The sequence below is a fragment of the Leucoraja erinacea genome, chromosome 5 (genome assembly GCF_028641065.1).
Source record: "Leucoraja erinacea ecotype New England chromosome 5, Leri_hhj_1, whole genome shotgun sequence".
NCBI classification, from domain to species: domain Eukaryota; kingdom Metazoa; phylum Chordata; class Chondrichthyes; order Rajiformes; family Rajidae; genus Leucoraja; species Leucoraja erinaceus.
Window position 1 is genome coordinate 64818777 of NC_073381.1, and position 26790 is coordinate 64845566.

At 42.4% G+C, this 26790-nt stretch overlaps 1 protein-coding gene across 3 annotated transcripts in view; it reads left to right on the top strand.

The window, feature by feature from the left end:
• Window positions 1–11365: 11365 nt before the first annotated feature.
• The window catches only part of scara5 (scavenger receptor class A, member 5 (putative)), a 98366-nt gene continuing 82941 nt past the window's right edge, over window positions 11366–26790 (top strand). Inside the window, exons 1-2 of one of the 3 annotated variants that reach the window (XM_055635810.1) lie at window positions 11366–11934; window positions 22450–22593. In XM_055635810.1, the coding sequence (XP_055491785.1) occupies window positions 22473–22593 (121 nt within the window). In that variant the 5' untranslated portion in view covers window positions 11366–11934; window positions 22450–22472. Of the gene's footprint in view, window positions 11935–14173; window positions 14815–22449; window positions 22594–26790 lie in introns of those variants that run through there. The other 2 variants (XM_055635811.1, XM_055635809.1) reach the window with 2 other exon arrangements.

The window sequence follows — 26790 nt, forward strand, 5'->3', positions numbered from 1 at the left end:
TTTTGACAGGAGGTGAGGAGGAATTTCTTTAGTCAGAGGGTGGTCAATATGTGGAATTCATTGCACAGACGGCCATTAACAGGAGGCCAAGTCAATGGATATTTTTAAGGCAGGGATTGACAAATTCTTTATTAGTAAGGGTGTCAGGGGTTATCGGGAGAGGCAGGAGAATGGGGTTGAGAGGGAAAGATAGATCAGCCATGAGTGAATGGTGTAAACTTGACGGGCTGAATGGTCTACCACTGCTCCTAGAGCTTATGAACAATCCTCTCTGCTTAACTTTATGATGTTTTCTCCTTTTGCCACTTGGACGATTAGATTTTTTAGGGTCCAACCCCTATTATCATCCTGAAATACAAACTATTGCTAATATTTCACCCATTGCAGGCCATAGTTTAATCGCATTGACTATCTCCTCTATCTCCCCTTTTCAATACTTTACCACTTTTTCACAGACCCCAACCATTGAGCTATACAATACAGATCACAGTTGCAGATTAAGTTGGAGAAACATCATGGAAACAGACTAATCGAGTCCACGCTGCCTCTAGATCACCCATTCACACAAGTGCTATGTTATCCCTCCTTCTCATCCACCCCCTACACATTATGGCCAATTAACCTCCAAATCCGCACATCTTCAGATGTGGTAGGAAACCAGAGCAGCCGGAAGAAACCTACAGAGTCACAGGAAGAACATGCAAACTCCACACAGATGGAACCCATGTCTCAGGGCAGCTCTACAAGCTATGACATTGTGCCGCCCTTGTGCATAATCAGATGCCATTCCAATTTATTTAAGTAAATTAAACAGAGGCATATTGGAGATAGGCCTTAATTTGACTGTTTATTTAAATGTATTCATTTTTCAGGATATTGGCTTTCACAGCCAAGGGTCTAAGCTGCCTACTGGAAGCAATTGCAGTGGTTCTGGTGAAGACACTCCCACACTCCCACAGTAATATTTGGCTAATGCGATGCCCACAAAAATGAAGGATTATCACTTATTTCTGAGTGGGATAATGCACGACTTGGTGGAGAATTGTACCAGATGGCATAGCCATGCACCTGATGCCCTTGTCATTCTTGGTGTTATAGAGTCATAGTCATATAGCATGGAAAAAGGCTTGACCACACCGACCAACATGTCTCATGTACACCAGTCCCACCTGCCTGCATTTAGCCCATATCCCAATAGACCTATCCTATTTGTAATGTATTCATGCATATGCATGTATATGTTAATGAGTTGGTGTTGTATATAATCAGGGAATGTTGGGTAATAAATCTCTCTCATGATCCAGGCAGCCTGCGTGTAAGTTGTTATTCATTCTGCCGTCCGGAATATAACGAAATTGGCGACGAGGATGGGATAGAGTTTGCAACACGCCGTATTGTTTGACATTTTAAACAGTAAATACGGCGGTGTGTTGCAGTTGTTTGCGAGCTGGACTCGATAGGCCACAGATCCTTCTATGCAGGGGACTGTAGTTTAAAACATCAGCTGTACAAATCATCGAGAGTTTGTCAGGCTATCTCTATGTTGTGTCTACGTGGCAAGATGTCATCCTTGGGATTGTATAACATTTTAGACTGAGTTTTTTTTGTCAAATTCCTCAAGCTGAATAGCCTTTGTACAGCTAAGTTTTAGGTGAATTGTTACACCAGAACAGACAGGATTTCGGGGTTTTTGAACAGACTTTAAAAAAAAGAGAACAACATGATAGCCACGTCCACGGGCTACATCGGAAACCTTGGCACTTTTGACAAGTGTAGAGAGTCATTCAGTTCCTATATGGAGAGAGCGAACATGTTTTTCACCCCAAACAACAATGGAGATTAGTGGTGAAGGAGAGATAGTGACTGATACAAATAAGGCCGTTTGCGAACGCATGAAAGCGATTCTGCTCACGGAGATCGGTCCTGAAGTGTACGGCACACTCGTGAATCATCTTGCGCCTTTATAGGCAAAAGACGTGCCATTCAATGACATTATGAAGAAGTTGGAGGAGCATTTCAACCCCAAACCTCTGGAAATTGCAGAAAGCTATAAATTTGGCACTAGAAACCAGAAGCAGAATGAGACAATCAATGAGTACATTGTTGCCTTGAAAAACTTAACTTTGCACTGTAACTTTGAAACCTTTCTCGGACGAGCACTACGCAACAGATTTGTTTGTGGTCTAATGCAGATTCCCCACCTGGGGCCATGGCAAATTTCAGAGGGGCCACAGAAAAAAAATTGGATTTAGGGGGCCACAGGTTAAATGAAGGGGGCCACAGAGCTGCCACCCTGTTGCCTCCTAAGTTTCAGTTCTAATATATTTAAATCTATGTAGTTGAAATATTTTTGATGTTTGTGGAAGAATAAAAGAGAATATATGTGCAATTAATAGACACTGATATTTGTTATCGAAGGTATTATAATATTGTACTTTTTTTCTGCTAATAATGTCAAGGGGGGGGGGGGGGGGGAGCACAGAAAAATTAAAAGATCCCAAGGGGGCCATGAGCTAAAAAAGGTTGGGAATCACTGGTCTAGTGGTTGAACGAATTCAGTCCAAACTCATGAACACTCCAGATCTCACATTCGAGAAAGCATGCAAGATTGCTACCACAATGGAGATGGCATCAAAGAATGCTCGCGAGTTTCACCCACCACAGACTGCAGTGGCCGTTTACAGTCACAAGGCCAAACCAAGAGGCGCTAAACCAAAACAAGAGTATGACGGGGAGCTGAGTTCAGCCAGTTGTTATCATTGCAACGGTAATCACTCATCCCAATTTTGTCAGTTCAAAATGGCCAAGTGCTATAACTGCCAGAAGAAAGGCCATATCGCCTCAGCATGTCAGGCCAAGCTTAGAACAGGAAACCAACAACCTGCGGGAAACAAGCAACAACACCAGAAAGGAGTTCACAACTTGGAGGTGAACCCAGATGGGAATTAACTTGGGTTGTACACCATTTATGCAACCAACATCGATAAGCCTACAACCAGCCAAGGCAAGGAGTTTCAAACTAAACTATTGATTAATGAACAGTTAATCGATATGTGTATTGACACGGCAGCAGATTGCTCGGTCAAGACCTGTATGAAACAACGTTCCCACAGATACCATTGTTTGAGAGTAAGGTCAAGCTGAGAAAATACTCGGGCAAAGTTTTGGAGACATGTGGACAAATGAACGGTAAAGTTCAGCATAATGGTCAGTCAGTAACACTGCCCATCATAGTGGCCAGCTACAGAAATAAACCAACCCTCCTTGGAAAGGATTGGTTGAGTAGAATAGAATTAGACTGGAAGAATATTTTCAGCATCGATTTGTCCAAATCACATCTTGAAAACGTCATAAGCAAACATGCAAACATATTTGCTGGCAGTTACACGGGAATAATAGGGTACTCTGCATTCGACTTAAGCAAGATGTGAAACCTGTGTATTGTCGACCAAGACCTGTACCATATGCACTAAAGCAACAAGTGGAACGGAATGGAGAACTCGTGAAGACAGACCAGAGTAACTGGGCAACGCCAATTGTGGCCGTACCCAAGGCCGACAAAACTGTTTGACTATGTGGCGACTACAAAGTCACAATCAACTAAACCATTGATGACGAACAATATCCGTTGTCAACCTCACAAGATCTTAGCGGAGCAAGAGTCTTCACTAAACTGGATTTGTCTCACGCTTATGCCCAACTCAATGTCGACAAGGAAATTCAGCAGTACTTGACTATCAACACACATAAGGGCTTGTATTCATATACAAAGCTGCCTATGGTGTGAAATCCTCCATGAAAAAAATTCAGTCTGTCATGGACAAGGCATTACAAGGCATTCCGCACTGTGTGTGCAACCAGTATGACCTACTGATATTTACAGAGGGCATGGTAGAACATCTGAAGATCCTCGAGCAAGTTCTCACGCGACTCAACTACCTCAATGTCAAACTGCAACAAAATAAATGTGCATTTGCGCAGTCAGAGGTGGTCTACCTTGGACTCAAAGTAGATGCCAACGGACTTCGCCCTGTGAAGGCGAAAGCTGAAGCAATAGTGAATGCTCCAAAACCCAACAATCAGAGCGATGATCATTCCTTGGGATGGTGCAGTTCTATGCACGATTCCTTCCAGATTTAGCAACTGTGCTAAAGCCACAACATCATCTGCTACAAAAAGATGTGAAATGGTCGTGGAGAAAGCAACAGCAACGTGCATATGACATCTGCAAGGAAAACTTGACAAGTGACAAACTCCTTGTTCCCTACGATGCGACACGCGAGATGAAACTTGCTTGTGATGCTTCAAGTTATGGTGTAGGTGAAGTGATCTCCCTCGTAATGAATGACAGACAGAAAAAGCCTATTGCTTTTGAATCCCACAACCTATCACCAAGTGAGCGTAATTATGCACAGATAGAAAAGGAAGCACTCAGCATCGTGTTCGGAATCAAGAAATTCCAACAGTTTCATCTCGGCAGACCACCCTAGTGATTGATCACAAGCCACTACTAGTGATACTTGGTCCCAAGTCAGCTATACCTTCCATGGCAGCATCAAGGATACAGCGCTGGGCAATTTTGCTGTCCCAGTATGACTACAAGGTGGAGTACAGAAGCTCCAAGTGTAACGCAGTTGCAGATGCGTTGTCCCGGTTGCCCCATGATAACTCTGACATGGGAAGTGTAGATGAAGACTTTCCAGTGATTGCAACAGAAATTGCAGCAGAAACAAAGAAAGACAATGTGCTGAAGTGGGTCTATGAACAGACATTGAACGGATGGACAGATATCGATAATGGATTGAACTCAGTTCTGAACTCAGAGCTGAGGCCTTTCCATAATCGACGCCATGAATTATCATGTGAGCAGGGATGCATTAAGTGGGGTTACAGAGTGGTTGTACCAGAGTCTTTGAGAAACAAAATTATGAATGAACTTCATGCCGAACATCCTGGCATAGTAAGCATGAAGTCAATTACCAGAAGTTTTGTGTATTGGCCTGGTATTGACCCTGACATCGAGTCACTGGTGAGCAAATGTAGCATCTGCCAAAATTGCCGGAGTAAACCACCAAAAACACCACTGCAACCGTGGTCATGGCCAAGTAGACATTTTCAGAGAGTTCATGTAGATTTTTGTGAAAAGGGAAATTATAATTTTCTGGTACTAGTAGATATTCCAAATGGATTGAGGTTAAGCATATGGGGCCATGTACTACAACTGAGTGTACCATAGATGAGTTGAGATCAATTTTTGCATGCCATGGTTTACCGGAAGAACTTGTTTCTGATAACGGGCCTCAATTGTGTTCAGAACGGTTCAAAGAGATCATGCAGCAGAATGGTGTAAAACACACACTTGTTCCCCCATACCATCCAGCCTCCAATGGGGCAGGTTAAAGGTCTGTTAGAGTTGTCAAAGATGCTCTCAAGAAACAGGGTTTGCAGGGTAGTTCAAAGCTCAGCATGAAACATAATTTGGCTAGTTTCTTGCTGAAGTTAAGAACGACACAACACACAACAACGGGTTACTCACCTGCAGAAGTTGATGAAGAGAAGGCTATGAATACGCCTAAGTCTAGTTCAACCCAATTTGGCTTTGAGAGTTGTACAAAAAAAGTTAAGTCAAAAACGCCATTTTGACCCACAAAAAGGAGAGGTACTTCAAGCCAGATGAGCAGGTTTGTGTTCTTAGTCCTCCCAACAAGTCCAGTCGAGACAAATGGGATGTTGGGAAAATAGTGGAAGTGTGTGGAACAAAAAGATACTTAGTTGAAGGTGGAGATAGGATCAAAAATGTTCATGTTGATCAAATGATTCCAGCCAAAGATGAACCAAAAACTGAGCATGAAGTCCTAATCCCTAAGTCTTTATCTGAAAGTGAGTTGGAAGAGACCACTGTGATTGAAACACAAAGTTCAGTTAGTACAGACAAAGAAACAGATTCCTCTGGTCAAAGTCAGGGTACTAAAACCGAGCCAAACAAGCCTACAGTTGAGTCAACACCTAAACATGTTACACCTGTTACTGTTAGACGATCAGTCAGGATCCGTAAACCAGTGGTCAGGGTAGGTTTTTAAGTTAAGTAATTTACTGTATAAGTAAAATGAAAATGTGTAAATATGTAAAATAAATATATTATGTTTATCATGTAAGATTTCATAAATACTGGTTTAAATCAAGTATTACAACAACAAAATTGTAACTGTGTACTTAGATTTAATACTTTAAAAAAGGAGAGCAGTGTAATGTATTCATGCATATTCATGTATATGTTAATGAGTTGTTATTGTATACAAGTAGGGAATGTTGGGTAATAAATTTCTCTCGTGATCCAGGCAGCCTGCGTGTATGTTGTTATTCATTCTGCCATCCGGAATATAATACTATTCATGTTTGAACGTGTCTTAAAGCTTGTGGTAGTACCTGCCTCAATTACCTCTGCTGTCAGCTCGTTGCATATACCTACCACCTTTACCCCTCGGATTCCTATTAAATTAATTCCCCCTCACCTTCAACATATGTCCTCTGGTTCTCGATTCCCCAACTCTGGGCAAGAGATTCTGTGCATTCACCCAATTTGTTCCTCTCATGATTTTAAACACCTCAATCCGCTTCATCTTCCAGCGCTCTAAGGAATCGAGTCCAAGCCCTCTCAACCTCACCCCCTATAGCTCAGGCCCTTGAATCCTGGCAACACCATTGTAAATCGTTTCTGCACCCGATCCAGCATGCCAACATATTTCCAACATCTTGTGTTAGAGATCACAGGTTTGGGAGGTGCTGGCAGAGAGACCTAAGTACGGGACTGCACTGTACTTCATAATTGTAGCATGTTATGACCAGCAATCCCCACACATTAACCCTATCAATTTACACGTATGCCAAGTATACAAAGCCAAGCCAATTAACCTACAAACCTGTACATCTTTGGAGTGTGGGAGGAAACCAACGATCTCAGAGAAAACCCATGCGATCACAGAGAGAACGTACAGCACCCATAGTCGGGATCGAACCCCCGTCCCTGGCGCTGCAAGTGCTGTAAGACAGCAACACTACCGCTGCACCACCGTGCTGCCCCTTGTGAACCACTTCCAGTCACTCAGGAGCTACCTCCCATGAGGACAGGCCTAATGACAAAATACACCATCAGCCTGGTGCCTTGATCACATTCAAAATGCCTCACTGGGTGAGCCACACCATCAGCATCACTGACACTGGGCTTCCGAAACTGGCACTCACACCAAGCTCTGTCATGTGAAACACATTGCAGGCGAGGAGAGGAAATACTTCAAGAATTTCCACAAAACAATTGTTAAAAAAAAGTTATCATCCTCACTGGCTCCTGGAATACCTTGACCCAAACCTGTTGCTCAAACTTGCCCAGAAGCGTTAGAGAAGCTGCTAAACACTTTGACTCTCTCCATAACAGCGTGTAGGTGCCAGGTTCAAGCAATGGGCAGACTCAGCACATTCCAAAGAGTCCACCCACCTGGCATCAGGCTGAAGAAGGGTCCCGACCCGAAACGTCACCCAACCTTTCCCTCCAGAGATGCTGCCTGACCCGCTGAGTTACTCCAACACTGTGTGTCTCTCTTTGGTATAAACCAGCAGCTGCAGTTCCTTTCTACCTATCTGCTCTATTGGGTATTTCCTGCCCTAACTGTGGCATAGTCTGTAGATCTCAGTCTGGCCTCCTGATCCACCTGGGAACACACGGAACTGAAGTGGAAGCAAGTCATCCTCAATTCTGTAATTGCCTGAGTAGGAAAAATATGTTTGAGGAGGAATGCCTGCTGAGAGTTCTTGTACTCTGGGGACATTATCTATTTCCTAACCATGAGGTAATAGCCCAGGAGTCTTTCAGCTGAGGAAGTCTCCAGCCCCAGCCTGCTCCTTCTCCTTTACACTGATGAATAACAGAGGTGGAGAGTGACTACAGTTATACACAACCTTGCAGAAATATTCATTGATTGTGAGCCCCTTCTTTTCCTGAGAATGATGTGCTCGATAGTAAGTGTCATGACGAAGACCTAAATACCATATAGGACATCTAAGATCTCAGGTTGGAGGGCAGTTTTTAAAAGATTATGCCTTTTCCTGCTGCTGCCACCATCTTACAGCACTGTAAGCCAAAGAAGGAACTGCAGATGCTGGTTTAAACCTATGATTGACACCAAATGCTGAACTCAGCAGGACAGGCAGCATCTCTGGAGAGTAGGAATGGGTGACGTTTCGGGAAGGGTTATGGCATAGCAGCTCCTCTAAAAAGTTAAAACTAGATTTTCACATTTTTAGAATTTCTAACGCTCCAAAACTAATATTTATTTAAGTATTATTTAAATTTTTTAAAATAATATTTATTAATTATAGTCGGTTATCAGGTCCTTATTAGGATGACAATCCACCATAGACATCAGCAGCAAGGAATAATATGTGCAACGGCGCCTTTTTGGCTGTAGAAAAAGCATGGGACGCAGCTATGTTGAAATTATTGCTGTATTTTCTACATTGCAGTTACAACGTCTTTTGGAAGTTTTATAGAGAACTTTAGGATCCCTGTGCATGTGCCAGGCCCTCTACAATTTCAGGTCCGTTGCTTTCTCATTTCACAATGTACCCACTAAACAAATTAAAATCATTTTCAGGAAAGCGGTTGGGGTGTGGAATTTGTGGCTGAAAGGGGATCTGCAAATTCTTTAAAAGAGATGTAAGAATTGTTTGAAAAGGTGAAATACTAAAGGCCATGAGAACAGGGCACAAAAGTCAGATTACATGGGGAGAAACAGGACATCTCAACTGACTTTTAAAAAAAACCTGTTTGCTGCCTGGAGCATTCAATAATTACATAAGTATGAGTTTGCCAATGCCAGCAAAACTCTCAACCCAGAGCCTAATCCGAGGCTTAAGTCCTGTTTACGCATGTAATTCAGGAAGTTTTGATGAAAGTTCATCAACTCGAAAAGTTAATTCTATTGAAGATAGACACGAAGTGCTGGAGAGTCAGGCAGCATCTCTGGAGAAAAGGAATAGGTAACGTTTCAGGTCAGGACCATTCTTCAGACGGAACTCTTCTTCAGTTAATTTGATTTCTCTGTGAACATGTGCTGCTAGACCTGCCTGGAGACTGCATTATTTTCTGTTTTTTAAGAAGATTCTTCAGTACGGGTGTCAGAGGTTATGGGGAGAAGGCAGGAGAATGGGGTTACGAGGGAGAGATAGGTCAGCATTGATTGAATGGCCCAGTAGACTTGATGGGCCAAATGGCCTAATTCTTCTCCTATCACTTACAAGCTTATGATCTACACCACCACTGACAGCTAAGTGACCTTTTATGCATGTTAAAACAAGCTTTGTTTTAATGATTCATTTGAAGTAGGAGATCCCATGGCACCCTTTTAACTAAATGCTGTTGCCAATTAACATTCATTTATCTTATTTGCTTAATTTTATGTAAAATGTAGCTCTTTTGCTGCTGGACAGCAGGAACATCATTCACAAAATCAAATCCATGCTCATCCATTTAATTTTTGAAAAAAACCCTGGAACCTACTAGGGTGAGCACGGTGGCGCAGCGGTAGAGTTGCTGCCTTACAGCGAATGTAGCGCCAGTGACCCGGGTTCGATCCTGAATACGAGTGCTGTCTGTACGGAGTTTGTACCTTCTCCCTGTGATCTGCGTGGGTTTTCTCCGAGATCTTCGGTTTCCTCCCACACTCCAAAGACATACAGGTTTGTGTTATTGGCTTGGTAAATGTAAAACAAATTGTCCCGAGTGGGTGTAGGATATTGTTAATGATCGGCGCAGACCCGGTGGGCCAAAGGGCCTGATTCCGCGCTTTATCTCTAAAACTAAAAAACTAATACTAAAACTATTGCCTAGAATGTTCCAGAGCTTTTCTTGTTTCATTGCCAAATTTATACTGGAGTTTGGAAGTTTATGAGCAAATCAGCAAATTGATAGTGGTTGCAATTCAACATCAATAGAACATATGATGCTGCCGCAGGCCACACTGGATAATATTACATTCTAAAAATGAAAATCAAAAAGTTAGGCAGATGCTGGAAATTTAAAACAGTTTAATTCTCCATCCCGCTCCCATTCTGACCTATCAGAGTGTGGCCTCCTGTGCTGTTACAGTGAGGCCCAAATCTGCAAGCAAGAGCAATAGGGACTCATCTTCAGTGTTTAAGAGGGAACTGCAGATGCTGGAGAATCGAAGGTTACACAAAAAAGCTGGAGAAACTCAGCGGGTGCAGCAGCATCTATGGAGCGAAGGAAATAGGCAACGTTTCGGGCCAAAACCCTTCTTCAGACTTGGGTTTCGGCCCGAAACGTTGCCTATTTCCTTCGCTCCATAGATGCTGCTGCACCCGCTGAGTTTCTCTAGCTTTTTTGTGTAACCAGGGACTCATCTTCAACCTGGCAATGCTCAATACCAAATTCTAAAACTTCAGGTAACTTGACCTCTGCCTCTATCATTTGTCAATCTGTGATTTCCGCTCAGCTCCTTTGTTTATTTAAAAAAAAAAATTCTCTGGGGGTGGTGAACGAGCCTACCCGTACCAGCCATCAGATCTATCTGGTCTGGCTTCTGCAACCTATATTCTTTTGTCTGAATTCTCACTCTCTAAATGGTCTTATTCAATCATAGACCAGATAATCCTGTTCATAATTTAGGATTAAGACCATGTTGCCTTGATGGTTTCGTCCTTTATGGGGCTTCCCCCTCCTCCCACCCTCCCTGTTGTGTAATAAACTTCTTCAATAGTCAATAGGCAATAGTGCAATAGTGAAATTCTTTTTGCATATACTACACTTGTGAACGCTGCCATTTTTGGCTCCATTTTGCAAAGTCCAAAGTCCAGTCGACTCGCCTGGCCATCTTGGTGCCCCGGAGTGAATGGCTTCCTGCAGCCAAGCTTGATGGCTCTGGAGGCATTACCCCGGTTCACTCTCCTACCGGCCCTTCTCTCTCCTTCCCAGTTCTGACACAGGGTCCTCAACCTGAAACGTTTACTCTGTTTTTCATCCTGACTTGCTGAATATTTCCATCATATTCTTTTTTCATCTTTTAACTACAGTATATTAAATTCTCCTGGTTTAACACACACACATAGTGTGCATTGGTTTTAATCCCCAGGGTTGCTCACAGCATGAACAGAGAAGATAAGTGCAGATGGTGTTATATTTTCACCATGCACTTACTGTTGTCTTGCCTCCAGGATAAATCTTCTAAGAAGACATGTCATTATGCACCAGGGTCTTTTTTTTTGTTTTCTTTGCCATTTTGCCCTCCTCCCATCTTGCCTTTGAGGTTTCACACTGACATTCCAGATGAAGAAGGTGAAGATGTCACTTCCTTTTTCCCTCTCAGATGTGCTTTGTCATTCATGTCAGAAGTTGAAGAATCTTCTCCCTTCGGGGAAACGTAAAAGCCGTCGGCGTCAGGATAGGGCTGTTGTTTTCTAATTAGCCACCTCAAGACTCTCTTGGATGTATGCAGACTCATCCCAGGAACAAAGGCTCAAATTATTGAATTTGAATTAAAATCAGACCACACTGGAAAATACTACTTTTGCGACACACCAGGAATCTAAGCACCTGCTGCCTAAGAGATAATAATGTAGTAAAATTCATTCATCCCATGGCCAAAGGGCAAACATTCATATTATAGAATGGATCAGCATCATATTTTCCAGATGTGGCTTAACAAGTCTGCCTTTAATTAAATGTGATACAATGACAACAGCACTACTGCATTAACCAGAAAGGGGTTTATCTGAAAAGAGGTGTCCAGCTACAGGGTAGGGCTCATCTCAGCAGTCATCTTCTGCATTATTTGATTTCACAAAATCTGGTGTTTGAGTGCAGTTACTGATTCAAGAACGGCTGTGCTGAAGGAATCTCTGGGACACAGTATTGCAACAGAGGTAAGACCCTTCAATGGCAGTAGTGAAACAAGTATGGATGTTGTGCTCGAAATGAAATGTAAACAAAATGCATTAGGGTAACAAAGGAGTTAAATGAAGTCAATTTGTGTGAGGCTTGGCTTGCATTTCTTTTTCAGTACATTACCCAGCTGTAGCTCAATTACTCTAAGCTGCCTTTCTCCCTAACCACACACACACTGATTCAATTAAATCACATTTATACTAGCACCATTATATTGGAATGCGCTTGGGATGGATTAACTCAGTTATAAAAGTTATGTGAAAATCCTCTCTTGCACTGGAATGAACTTAGAAAATGTTTACTGGTGTATGTGTGTAAGCAGTACCTGCCGCTCTTAGTAGTTCTCAGGATTATCATAAATGGTTTGACATTCCCGACTTCATTAGTTTAACCAGAAAATGCAGTTTGCAATCCAAAAGTGATGGAATTAGGGAGAAAGGATTAACAGCCTATTTCTGCATGTTCAGGCCAAGTACTCTTTGAAATGTATGTACCAAGAAAATAAAACAATGTGTTTATTGCTGTTTCTGTATTAAATGAGAAATGTATAGTATTTCACTGATGCACAGTAAAGTAATTTAATTTAAACTACTGGTATTAGAATGAGTGGTCTTAACAAACAGTATTTAAAGTATCAGTGCATCAGTACTTGAATGGTAAATAGGTATTTTTAAACAGGGATTATAGTTATAACAACCATGAATGGATTAATCCCAGGAGGACAAGAGAACAGAGGAGGACAGGATGATCTGGATGACCTGTGCACAGAAATTATTGGAGACGAGCTAATGCAGCAGTAAAAATGCATCTTGTAAAATTGAAACCATTATGGGAGGCAAATGATGAGGTGCATCGTTCCCTAGAGTGGCCATGACTGAGATGTGGCACATACTTCACAAGGTCCTTAATGTTCAGCAAATTATCTGTAATACATCATTGATGACAAAGAAGACAGAGTGATTGCCAAGTTTAAAAGTTTAGGGGTCGGTGATGCCAATTATCTGTACCTGCAATTATTCCTGATGTGTCCACATCAGTGATGTAATTCATCAATGTTCAAACTGCAATGAAATGTTGTGACTTGTGTGATTAGACTATTAGAGCACAACTTGTTTCCATTGTAGATCACCTCCTCCATATGTCCACTAATCTGCTTCAAAAGACGATAGCCGGCACTTTTGAATTCCGTCCTTTGCTTTCCTGTGCGCTTGGTCTCAAGTGATTCTGAGCTATCTTGGACTAAACTTGGAGTTTAAGTTCCAGAAACTCCATGGTGACATTCCTAAGAGGCGCAAAATGAGAGTAACAGTTTATTGAGCTTTTTTATTGAATGTGTTGTTGATATTGCTACCTCCTTGCATATGTCACCCCAATCACCTGAACACTGCCATCAATAAGAGATTACCATAACTCAGCACTGGCTTTGTTCACAGAGCATGCAAAATGGAATTGTCCAGATATATGGATAAGAAAGGCTTAGAGGCCTAAGGGCCAAATGGGACTAGCCCTTCTGCCAACTTGGTCAGCTTGGACAAGTTGGGCTGAAGGGACTGTTTCCATGCTGTATAGCTCTTTGACTCCAGCCATGTTTATTTATTTCAATCTTAAGAGTAATAATGTGCTTTAAGATTGTTTGCTGCCTTCATATTGTTAGAAATCTAATGCATAATTCATGACTGCAAAGTGCTAAAGGGCCTGTCCCACTTTCCCAAGTTATTCACAAATTCACCAGAGTTTTCAAACTCGCAGAATGTTCGTAACGAGTCCATAGGAGGCAGTAGGAGTCCATGGATATATCGGAGCGGCTCGTTATGCCAGCCTTAGGTACTCGGGGCATCAGGTAAGTTGGGACATTTTTTCAGCATGATGAAAAATGTTCACTAGTAAAAAAAAAAGCCCCGAGTACCTACGGCTGGCATAACGAGCCGCTACGATATATCCACGGATTCCTATGGCCTCCTACGGACTCGTTACAAACATTCTGCGAGTTTGAAAACACGGGAGAATTCGTGAATAACTCGGGAAAGTGGGACAGGCCCTTAAGAGAGAAAAATAAGAAATTAAGCAGATGGTGGATGTTTAATGACAGATGGCAAAAGCAATGAGTCTCGGGTTACAGAAGGAAAATACACAATTTGCGGAGAAATACAAGGAAGGTTACTCTAACTACATGGGATGACTATATCACAAAAGTAATTCCTAACAACCCAAAACATAGGGAAAGCAGCAGCATGCTAAATTACTTTTATAGGCAGATGATAAGCAGCGTGGTTAGCGTTACAGCCTGTATTAATATCATATTCTGCTTTTTGCCAGCAATACTAGTTGGCCCCAACATTCCAGAAACAGGGAATTGCAGCAGTACTTTGTATTGTGCATACCTGAATTAAGTATTATTTTAATTGTTACTTAATAAGATTATCAGACATCCATGACAAACAGCAGGGAACACCAATACACTTCCCAGTCAGAAATGATGATGTTTTAACATTTGTAGTAATAATATCTTGAGTTGCAAACACTTGGAACACATGCCTGATGCAGACTCTGTCTCCTCCCTTAAATCTTTTCCACCTCCCATTATTTCACAATTTCCTTTCCAGGAAGAGTTTTTTTTGGATTAAGAACAGAACCACTCTAGTGTGACAGCACTGGTACAGTGTTATAGTAGTATCATGCATTGTGTTTCATAACAGACCAGGTCCAAGTCACCTTGTGGAACAGAAAAAAAAATGTTCAAAGATAGAATAATGTGAATCAGCTAAATGACTTTTGCATTTGCTGTACTTCAGTTTAAATGACGCAACATTGGTTTAACTATCACTGCAAGGAAAAACCAAGGATTCTTTAACACAAAGGTAAGTCATTCCAACTTTATAATCACTTGATGGGCTGTTTTAATATGAAGAATATGGTAAGAAATCAATAACTGAACTGTGATTATTGATTTATAAGTATGTTGATGGAGGGCATGAAAGGCATGAAAGGCAGCTTCTTGCTATTGAAAAACATAGCGATTATGAACAAAAAGTATTGTAAGACTATCTGCATTCAAGGACAGCGCGGATTGCTTTGAAGGGGTCCTTCAGGGATTTTGTCTTTTCCAGCTGGGAAGTTATGCTTGTATCAAGTTTTGGATGACTATGTCCTCCCGTTAGTGTAAATGTTGTTCTCTGCATGATGGAATCAGTGTACTGGGTGAATGCACCACATGAGGTGTCACTGATTTGTTCAACCTGAGCAAATATGGCTGGGAAGTTTTCTATGCTGTTTGTTTGAACAAAATATGAAACACATCTGAAAATATTGACTGTTTGAGTGCAGTATTGACCAACTTCATAATCTTCACAAACATCGGAGAAGCAATGAGTGACCCCAGGGGAATTCTTAGTTTAAAGCGTAATCCAAAGTTAGTGCTGAGGCAGCTAATTTCAATTAGATGGTGCAATTTGTTGCATTTTTACCTAGGCTAGAAAAAAATGAAGGAAAAAAAGTTTAAAAAAGAGAATGTTGGAAACTATCAGCATTCAGGCAGCTTAAATGTAGTGGGAAAAGTGGAATTAACGTTTTAAGTGAATAGCCTTATGTTAAACCTGGAAATCATTATTGGTAACGAATATTTAAGCTAATATAAAGCCAGTAAAAGTGCAGACAACAGCACAAAGCAAGGCTCATGCTTGTGTTAGGGCTTCGTATAATCAAATAATAGCTAGTTGGTACAAGACAAATAAAGGCGATAGTTGGAAACATTCGAGGAAAGCATGTACCTTTAGATTGGAAATTAGGAGGAATTTCTTAGGATAGTGAATCGGTGGAATTCATTGGTAGAGATGGCCGTGGAGGACAAATCACTGTTTTTTTAAAAAAAAAAGTGATTGATATGTTCGTGATTAGTAAGACCATCAAAGATTATGGAGAGAAAGTAGTAGAATGCAGTTGTGAGGGCAAAATGGATCAGTCATGATCGAATGGTGGAACAGACTCTATGGGCTGAATGGCCTAATTCTGTTCTTGTGTCCTCTGATTTTTTCGTCTTAAATCAAATGGTGTATGTGAATGTGGAATAATAGAAGGGATGGGAGGAGCAGTAGATACGGCAATGCCAGAAAGGTTTAATTGATTCAGAAATATACCCCAGCTTCTCTGTTTCCTCTCGAATACTTTCTATGTAGTAGATAGCAATCAGAAGATCAGTAGATCTCTATACTCCTCCACCTCTTGCTTTATATTTAACCACTGAATCTAATTGCTCTCTCATTGAAGGCCATACCTTCAGTTGTTTAAGACATAGATACATAGATCCATAGACAGTAGGCCATTTGAGCCAGCACCGCCATTCAATGTGATCATGGCTGATCATCCACAATCAGTACCCCATTCCTGCCTTCTCCCCATATCCCTTGATTCCACTAGCCCTAAGAGTTCTATCTAACTCTGTTTTATCTATCGGCCTCCACTGCCTTCCACAAATTCCACAAATTCACAACTCTCTGGGTGAAAAAGTTTTTCCTCATCTCAATTCTAAATGGCCTACCCCTTATTCTTAAACTGTAGCCCCTGGTTCTGGATTCCCCCAGCATCAGGAACATGTTTCCTGCATCTAGCGTGTCCAATTCCATAATAATTTTATATGTTTTTATAAGATCCCCTCTCATACTTCTAATTTCCAATGAATACAAGCCCAGTTGTTCCATTCTTTCATCATATGACAGTCTTGCCATCCTGGGAATTAACCTCGTGAACCTACATTGCACTCCCTCAATAGCAAGAATGCTATTCCTCAAATTAGGACTTCAGTTTAGGATTTCTCTTATTTAACCTGCACACTCCACCCCGCTTTAAGTCTGTTTGACCAAACACGTTTTAACCCACTGATTTCTGGGATCATTCTTGTAAACCTCCACTGGATCCTCTCCGGGGCCAGCACAATCTTCCTCAGATATGGTGCCCAAAATTGCTCACATTTCTTCAATGCGGCCTGACCAGCGCCCAAATGAGCCTCAGCATTACATCCCTGTTTTTTGTATTCTAGCCCTCTTGAAATAAATGCTAGCATTGCATTTGCCTTATTTATTACCGATTCGACTTGCTGACTTGATCAATTTCTCTCAAGGGATAAAGTTCTATTGTACCATATCATATCGTATCATGACCTTTTTGAAATCCTGCACAAGCACTCCCAAGTCCCTTTGCACCTCCGATTTCAGGATTCTCTCCCCATTTAGAATATCTCTTTATTTAGTTTGGCATCAAATTTTGAACGAAAATGCTAAGAGGTCTCTTGAGATTTTTTTAACCTCATTATTGGACAAATGGAGGTAATTGTTACTGGCTGAGATTCGACAGGGAAGCTCTCAAGCATCAACTCTTAGCATGATATAAAATAAAAACTATTGAATAAACATATTTTTCAAGGAATGCTGTTCTCTTGCATCAGCGCGATTAATTCACCGTGATTTTCTTTCATGATACTACATTTAACTCAAATTTGCATATGCCTGTTAGGGTAAGTGTGTAATAATGATCCTGGTTGATTTGCACTTGAGAGTACATTTGGTGGGGAGATGAGGGGGGGAGGTACGGGGAGGAGGAATAGTGGCTCTAGAGGCTGTGGTATTTTTGAACCTGCGCCCAAAATCTGATCATAATCCTGCCTTTAAACACACAACATCTTCAAATCATTAGGGATCACAGATGTGCTTCTTTCAATGTGTTGTGCGGAAAATGCAAAAAAAATCTAATCGTACCAACTAGATTCAAGATTCATGAGAGTTTAATGTCATGTGTTCCTGATAGGACAATGACATTCTTGGAGAAGTAGAGGCGCTGATGTGCTTTCTTAATAATTACATCAGAGTTCTTGGACCAGGAAAGATCTTCAGAGATGTGCACGCCCAGGAATTTGAAGCTCTTGACCCTTTCAACCATCGATATAAACGATATATCGACATTGATATAAACGGGGCTGTGGGTCCCCATCCTACTCCTTCCAAAGTCCACAATCAGTTCCTTGGTCAACCTGGTGTTCAGGGCCAGGTTATTGTGCTGACATCATATGGACAGTTGCTCGATCTCTCTTCTATACTCTGACTCGTCCCCATCAGTGATGCGTCCCACAACAGTGGTGTCGTCAGCTAACTTGATGATGGAGTTCGCACTTTGACCAGTTATGAAGTCATGAGTATAGAGTGAGTACAGCAGGGGGCTGAGCATGCTGCCTTGTGGTGCTCCCGTGCTGATTGTTATCGAGGCTGACACATTTCCACCAATACGAACAGACTGGTCTGTGGATGAGGAAGTCGAGGATCCAATTGCAGAGGGATGCGCAGAGACCAAGTTCAGCGAGTTTGGTAACCAGCTTGGAGGGGATGATTGTGTTAAATGCCGAGCTGTAATCAATGAATAACAGCCTGACATATGAGTTTTTGTTGTCCATGTGGTCCAGAGCAGAGTGGAGAGCCAGCGAGATCGCATCCACCGTTGATCTGTTGTGGCGGTAAGCGAACTGCAGTGGGTCCAGGGTTTTGTCGAGGTAGTTGATTTGCGCCATGATCAACCTCTCAAAGCACTTCATCACCACAGGCGTTAGTGCCACTGGTCGATAGTCATTGAGGCATGTCACCTTGCTCTTCTTGGGCACTGGTATAATTGATGCCCTTTTAAAGCAGGTGGGAACCTCAGACCTCAGAAGTGAGAGGTTGAAAATGTCCGTAAAAACTCCAGCCAGTTGGTCCGCACAGGTTTTTAGAACACGACCGGGTATACCATCAGGTCCAGGAGCTTTTTGAGGGTTCACCCCTGAAGGATTTCCTGACGTCGGCCTCTGTGACTGCGAAATACCATCACAGCAAATGGGGGCTCGGGAAAGCACATCAGTATTCTCCCTATCAAAGCGTGCGTAAAACGCATTGAGCTCGTCAGGATGTGATGTTTCGCCGACATTTGAGCTGCCTCCTGATTTCGCCTTCTTGGAGGTGATTGCATTCAGGCCCCGCCACAGCTGCCGAACATCTGTCTCATCCTCCAGTTTGGAGCAGAAGTCCCTTTTGGCCTTTTTGATGGCCTTACCAAGGTCATATCTGGACTTCTTGTAGACCTCTGTATCATCAGACATGAATGCCCCGTGTCTGGTCTTCAGAAGAGTGCGGATCTCATAGTTCATCGAAGGTTTCTGATTGCGAAACACTCGGAAGATTTTTGTAGGTACTTGGTCCTCCACACATTTCTTCATGAAGTCTGTAACGACTGTGGCGTATTCATTCAAGTCCGTTGCCGAGTCCCTGAACATTGCCCAGTCTACAGACTCCAAACAGTCCTGGAGTTGTTCCTCTGCCCCCTCCGATCAGCTCTGTACTGTCCTCACTTCTGGGGGTGCGCTCTTCAATTGCTGCCTGGGGGCAGGAAGAAGCAGCACCGCGGTGTAGTCGGATTTACCGAAGTGAGTGCAAGGGATAGAGTGATAGGCATTCTTGATGGTGGTGTAGCAGTGGCAGTTAGGCAGTGATTTCTTGTGGTTTGCCTTATTGAAGTCCCCAGCAATGGTGGTAAATGCCTCGGGGTAAGACGTCTGGTGTTTGTTGACCACGGCGTGCAGCTCCTCCAGTGCCAGACGGACATCTGCCTGGGGTGGGATGTAGACCGCGGTCAGGATGATGGAGGTGAATTCTCTTGGGAGGTAGAAGGGACGGCACTTCACCAACAGATGTTCGAGGTGTGGAGAGCAGGAGTTGGACAGGACTGCCACATCTGAGCACCACGCAGAGTTGACCATGAGGCAGACACCCCCTCCTCTCCCTTTCCCAGATGCCAGTGTAGGTCCATACGGTGGATGGAGAACCCTTCAGGCTGGACCGCTGAGTCTGGGGAGCTGGGGGTGAGCCATGTCTCTGTGAAACAAAACACAGAGCATTCCCTCAGCTCCCTTTGATAAAGCAGCCTTGGCCTTAAGTCCTCCACTTTATTTTCAAGGGACTATACGTTAGCCAGTAGGATGGTAGGGAGAGGGGGCCGAAGTCCCCTGCGCTTCATTCTGACCTGGAGTCCTGCCCGTCGGCCACGTTTCCCTGGCACAATGGAGGCTTCCCCTTTGTTTCCAGGTACTGTGCTTACTGTACCTGCTGTTTCTGCGAACCAGCGCAGGAACGTGAATTTCTTCACAGACGGCGGCTCCAGCTCCGTGACGAACGGGGGTACCTTCAAAGTCGGTAGCTCCAGCTCCGTTGTTCCTGGAAGATTCAGCTCGTCGACTCTGGAGGTCATCCCGGAGTTTCCAGGTACCATACCTGCGTTCCTCCATCGGGTCGGGAGTTTTACAGCGAGCGTGGGAAAGTTTAAAGTCCGGGGCTCCCGCAGCTACGGGAGATCGCGAAATCGCAAGAGCCATCAGATGCCCAAGCAGCTTGTCCGAAACAGCACTGATTTCTGCCGTTTCCCTCATGCGGGTGAGTTGTTGGAAGTTATAGGTGAACCTTTTATGTTCTGGTGCTTCGTAAAAGTTGCCGCCGGCAGACGCCATCTTCAGTTGGCTTCTGTGAGGAAGCTGGCAAGGAAATAATTTCATTACCAAAGATCACCTATCCAAGTCTTTTGACTGCAAAGGCCAATTGGCAGCTATAAGTTGTCATCAAAAATGGGGTGGGGGGTGGGGGGGTAATGTTATTGCTGTAGTTCACTAGGAGAATGGAGATGCGTGTGACTGGTTGGAAGATGACTACATTCCTGTATAGCTGGAGTAAATATTTCTTTGTACTCTCTGAAGGGGAATTCTATTGCCGCATTTCCCTTTTACTTGACTTACATGAAACAATTTCAGTGTATGTAATGAATAACGATATTCTGAAAGTCAGTTGAATGGGCATCATTGTTAATTAGACAAATATTCGCTATGAGCTATTCCATTCAGCCAGGCACTAGTCGACGCTAGGCTAAAGACTGACGTAAAACAGATGTTCATTGCAGCAGTGACTGATGAGGAACCTCTCCCACTGTGTAATTTTACAACTCATCTGCATTCTAACCGCCAGATTGTGTTTTTATATGAGTATGTAAAGTGGCCAAATAACACCTTCACATACATGTATACTTATGTGGGAAAATGGCCCAAAATGTTTTCAGTTAAAATACTTTACATGCTCCACATTAGTAATTCTAACACTGTTTCTTTATTTGATTTGCTAATGGGTTTACACTTTATGAAGTTATTTTCTTGCAATGGCTATAAACAACATGACCTTGTAACAAAAACAAAGTTCTGGAAATTCTCAGTAAAAATGACAGTGGTGTACTTGAGAAATGTGAAAAGTTGGATAGTTTATATGCTGTTTTCACTCATGCTGAGCAATAGCATTTGGATGGAATTTGGCCCAATGGTGCACTGGGACTAACTTTTCAGCTAAGAAATATACTGTGAGAAAAAGAGTACAAAAGAACTGATCTCCAAAAAAAAAGTTAGATTGTTAAAGTTCAATTCCTAAGCAAGCAGCTGCATGCCTTGATTTATTTATAAATTCTTCAAATAAATGCGATATTGAAATATTCGAGTCACCAAGCCATATAGCAGGGCAACAAGTCCTTCGGTCCAACTCGTCCATGCCGACCAAGATACCCCATTTACCCTTTGCCCTCATTTGGCCCATATCCCTCTTAGCTTTCCCTCTACATGTTCCTTATCAAATATCTCGTCCATGCTTCAACTACATCTTCTGGCTACTACCCTCTATGTGAAACAACCAATCCATTTCCCCCCCCATATCTTCTCCCCATAACGTTACCCCCCCAACCCCCCTGGATTCCCTCCCCCCCCCCCCCCCCCCCCCCCCCCCCACCCCAGGTTCCTATTACATGTTTTCCCTCTCACGGCAGATACTATAACAACATTTAAAAGATATTTGGACAGGTACAGAGCCAAAAATGTTTAGAGAGATATAGGCCAAACGTGGGCAGGTGAGACGAGTGGCATGGGCAAGTTGGACAGACGGGCCTGTTTCCATGCTGTATGGCTCGATGACTAAAACTATGCAGTCTGGTTCTTGATTCCTCCACTGGGAAAAAGACACTGCATTCATGCTATCTGTGCTCCTTATGATTATATACATCTCTACATATTCACCCGTCAGCCTCCTGTGCTTCAAGGAATAAGGTTCTAGCTTGCCCAACCGCCCCCTATAGCTCAGGCTCACATTGGATCACATGTAGAAACACCTATAATTGGTAGAGTTTTTCATTCCTGGAAGTTTATACTGTGAAAATCTCCAAAATTTAGACAATTGTATTATGCTATTGAGAATGCTATTTGGAGAAAATGATTTATACATTTCTCTTCTTTATTTTCTTTCATTAATGGTTACAATCTCAGCATTCTCTTCATCACTTTTGGACAAAATTCCAAAGTTATTTTAATACAATGCTGTCTCAGCATGAACAAGACTTAGTACGGTTTCTAAAACCAAAATATTTATTTGTACAACAGAACAACTGATCTCTGCATTTCTTAGGTAAAGTCCACTGTTCAGTATAAATGGAGAACAAAGATCTGCCTCTGATCGCAAATGAGTTCCAGGAGAACGGGTCAATGTTTGAAGAATCACTTGATGAATTTGTTGGAAGAAACCTTTCAAAGTTGAACCTCTGTGAAGAAAGTAAGTATTATTTATTTTGTAAGTAAAATAAATTTGTGGCAAAGGTTCATTGTTTTCACTGCGGGAGTGAGGGAGTACTCATTTTCCATTCCCCACTTAGCTTGTTATTTAAACTATTATGTGGATGTTAAGACTTTGAAGCTCATGGTGCATGCATGCCACGCACACCAGGTTGATTGCATTCGTCGAAACAGGGTGGACCACGTGTTTGCAATCTCACACCCCAGCTCATGGTGATTTCTGTAAATGTGGTTGAATGGAAGAGTACGTACTCCTGGTTCAGATTTACTGCATTAAACATGTTCACATCCTGTTGATAATGAAGTAAAAACACTTTCTTTAGGAAGAAGGAACTGCAGATGCTGGTTCATAACAAAGATAGACACAAGGTGCTGGAGTAACTCAGCAGGTCAGGTAGCATCTCAGGAGAAATGGGCGAGGTGTCGTTTCAGGTTGGGACCCTTCTTCAGACTGAAAGTAGAAGGGGGAGGGTTGAGAAAAGACCTGGATGAATCAGGGCCGGCAACAAATGCAGGCATCACCCCCCTGAGGTCATTTGTGGCTGGCCCTGATTGGTCGTTGTCTTTTCTTGCCTCCAGCTCATCACCCCCCCACCCCCCACTTTCAGTCTGTAGAAGCATCCCGACCTGAAACATCACCTACCCTATCTCTCCAGGGATGCTGCCTTTCTGCTGAATTGCCTCTGCACTTTGTGTCACAATTCCTTTAGAGCTCCTTTAGTTATGACAGTTCCTTCCACAACTATGGTTTTGAAAGAAAATCCTGGCATGTGTGCCCATTCCACTTGCCGCTTCAGCAGGTAATTAAGAATGAACAATTTAGTATGAAATTACTGCTGAGTTACCATTGCTCATCTTCATTGTGAGAGACAGTGATGCAGAAACTACAACTATCATGGACTGGAAACTAAGTAAGCAGCTCCCAACGTATGAAAGGTTTCAGTCAAAGGAGAGTTTGGACCAAATGACAGAAGTTTGTTGCAGAAAACTAAGGGTCAAGCAATGTTCTTAAGGATGCAAGACGATATGAAATAGGATAAATCACGAGACTCTTATCATGACCTTAGGCCATCCAAAGAGTTTACAACTTAGTGAACTACTTTTGCTTTGCGGTTAATGTTGGAACATAAAAAATGAACCCTACACAGCAAATTCTTGTAAATGTTACCTGGTTCAGAAAAATTAATAATCTACCATCTGATCATTCGGCAATCATAATGAACATAGAATAAATTGATCGGACTTTACTGTATCTTGCACTAAACGTTATTCATGTTATTCCTTTTAACATGTATCTGTACATTGAGGATGGCTCGATTGTAATCATGTATTTTCTTTCCGCTGACTGGTTAGCACACAACAAAAGCTTTTCACTGTACCTCGGTAAACATGATACAAACTAAACTCAAACTCAATATCAAAGTACATGTTCCATATCCCGTCTATTCCTTGCACTTCCATGTACCTATCTAAAACCCTCTGCATCCGACTCAACATATGATGTTGCTCTGCTGCCCGTCCACTCTCCAGGGCCCCAGTTACTGTACTATACTCCGTTCCCGCTCAGATTCCCTGGTTCCCACACTCCAATTACATTTCACTGGAAAATTTCACTGGAAAATGTATTATAATATTGTGCATCAATGTAAATTGAAAGTGTAATGTGAGTTGAATAGAAATAATATCCAATAGTCCATAAAAGTTGCTAATGTGGCACCACCAAAGTCCCAAGCATGCCAGGTTACTGAAACATTTCTCTACTCATTCATATTGTAGTTGATAGAGCAGTAAATATTGGCAAAGGTGCAACACAAAACTTCCTGTCCATATTCAAGATGGAAACAAAGGAGAGGAGATGGGGCTTCAGTTTAGCATCTACACAGGACATTATGTCTCATTGTGTTCATTCTCAATTTACAGTGTGGCAAGAGCAGACTACCCACAGTTATGACTCTTAGTGTACACAGCAACTCTGCAACATTTGCAACACATTACTAAGGGCCAAGAAAGGTCTGGGCTCAGATCCAGAATATTTTGCAGTTTTGTTCTCCACTTTTCTTACTTTTGTTCTTACTTTGTGCAGTACAGTGCTGGTTTACTAGATTGATTTCAGGAATGAGGATTTTTTTCAATGAGGAGAAATATACGAAGATTGGATTACTAGTGATGTTTTCAGAAGAATGAGAGGGGAGGGGGGGGAAATCTCACCATGACATTCACGATTTGGAGAGACGCTGGCTGTTATCACAAGCTGGGAATCAAGAACCACAATCAATTATCTTAGAAAAGGGGTTAGGTATTTGGGATTGAGATGAGAGGTACAGCAAATATATGAAGCACCCCCCTACGTTGGTGGATGTTCATCTGTTGAGTGTATTCAAGGCTGGGATTCATAGAACTTGGACTTTATTTAAACAATAAAGAGATTGAATGGGCAAAAGTGATTGATGATGAATGAATGATGCAGTAGATTGAAGAATTTTATGGCTTACCCCCATTTCCATTTCTTACCTTCTTATGCTTAAGTTCACAAATTTGATAACAATAATAATAATAATAATAATAATAATAATAATAATAATAATAATAATAATAATAATAAATATTTTATTTATCCCCTGGGAAATTTAAAAAAATACTTAAAAAGACCAAATAATTAACTATTAACAATGCAAAGCATCCCCATACAGCCTAGCGGTCAGTATTGTAAAATCTAATGGCTGCAGGGGTGAAGGATTCTACAGCGCAGGGAGAGGAGCCAGTTGTTGTTCCGTGTGTTCTTTTGACCATCAAGAATTTCATGGAGGGGGTGCCCGGAGTTGTCGAGGATGACCAGCATCTTGCTCCTCATATGCCTCTCAAGCACATCCACCACAGAGTCCACTCCCCCCCCCCCCCAGTACTGAGCTAGCGCTGATGGAATTTTAGAGAAGCATAAGCAATAAAGAGGACGAGCTTGAGGCTCAGTAAAGGGCCTGTTCCACTTTCCCGAGTCATTTGCCGAGTTGAAAGGACCTTAAAAAAAAAAATCAAGATTTTTGTGATCTGCGAACTCCTCCTCCCGACAATCTTTTTACTCGTGGACTTTTTTGGAAAAAATGTCCCGACTTACCTGATGCCCCGAGTACCTACGGCTGGCATAACGAGCTGCTACGATATATCCACCGACTCCTACGGACTCCTACGGACTCGCTACAGACATTCTCCGAGTTTGAATCAAGGGGAAAACGCGGGGGAATTTGTGAGTAACTCAGGAAAGTGGGACAGGCCCTTTAGAAATTGGCAAGTATGATGTTGTGGGAATTACAGAGACATGGCTGCAAGAGGGCCAGGCTGGGAACTGAATATTCAGGGGTATACGTCCAATCGAAAAGACAGGCAGGTGGGCAGAGGGGGTGGGGTAGCTCTGATGGTATGGAGGGAAATTCGGGCCCTTCAGAGGGGTGACATAGAATCAGGAGATGTAGAGTCAGTATGGATAGAACTGAGGAATTGTAAGGGTAAATAGACCCTAATGGAAGTTATCTACAGGCCGCTGAACAGTCGCCTGGATATAGGGTGCAAGTTGAATCGGGTTAAAATTGGCATTTCGCAAAGGTAATGCTACGGCAGTTATGGGAGATTGCAACATGCAGGTAGACTGGGAAAATCAGGTCAGTACTGGATCCCAAGAAAGGGAGTTTGTGGAGTGCTTGCAAGATGGATTCTTAGAGCAGCTAGTACTGGAGCCTTCCAGGGAGAAGGCAATTCTGGATTTAGTGTTGTGTAATGAACAGGATTTGATAAGCGAGCTCAAGGAAATGAGCCATTAGGAGGTAGTGACAATAATATGATAAGTTTTAATCTACAATTTGAGGGGGAGAAGGGAAAATCGGAAGTGTCAGTATTACAGTTGAGCAAAGGGGACTATGAAGCCATGAGGGAGGAGCTGGCCAAAGTTGACTGGAAAGGTGCCCTATCAGAGGTGCCAGTGGAACAACAATGGCAGGTATTCCTGGGAATAATACAGAAGGTGCAGGATGACCTATTCATTTGGCTCACCAACTTCAAAGAGTATCTCCCACAATGTTTTAAGTGCAGCCTTTATGTACATCGATAATACATAACACATTGGTTTCAATACCACCACCATTAAGCTAAATACTTGCTTCAGAATGACATTATGCATCTTTAGCAG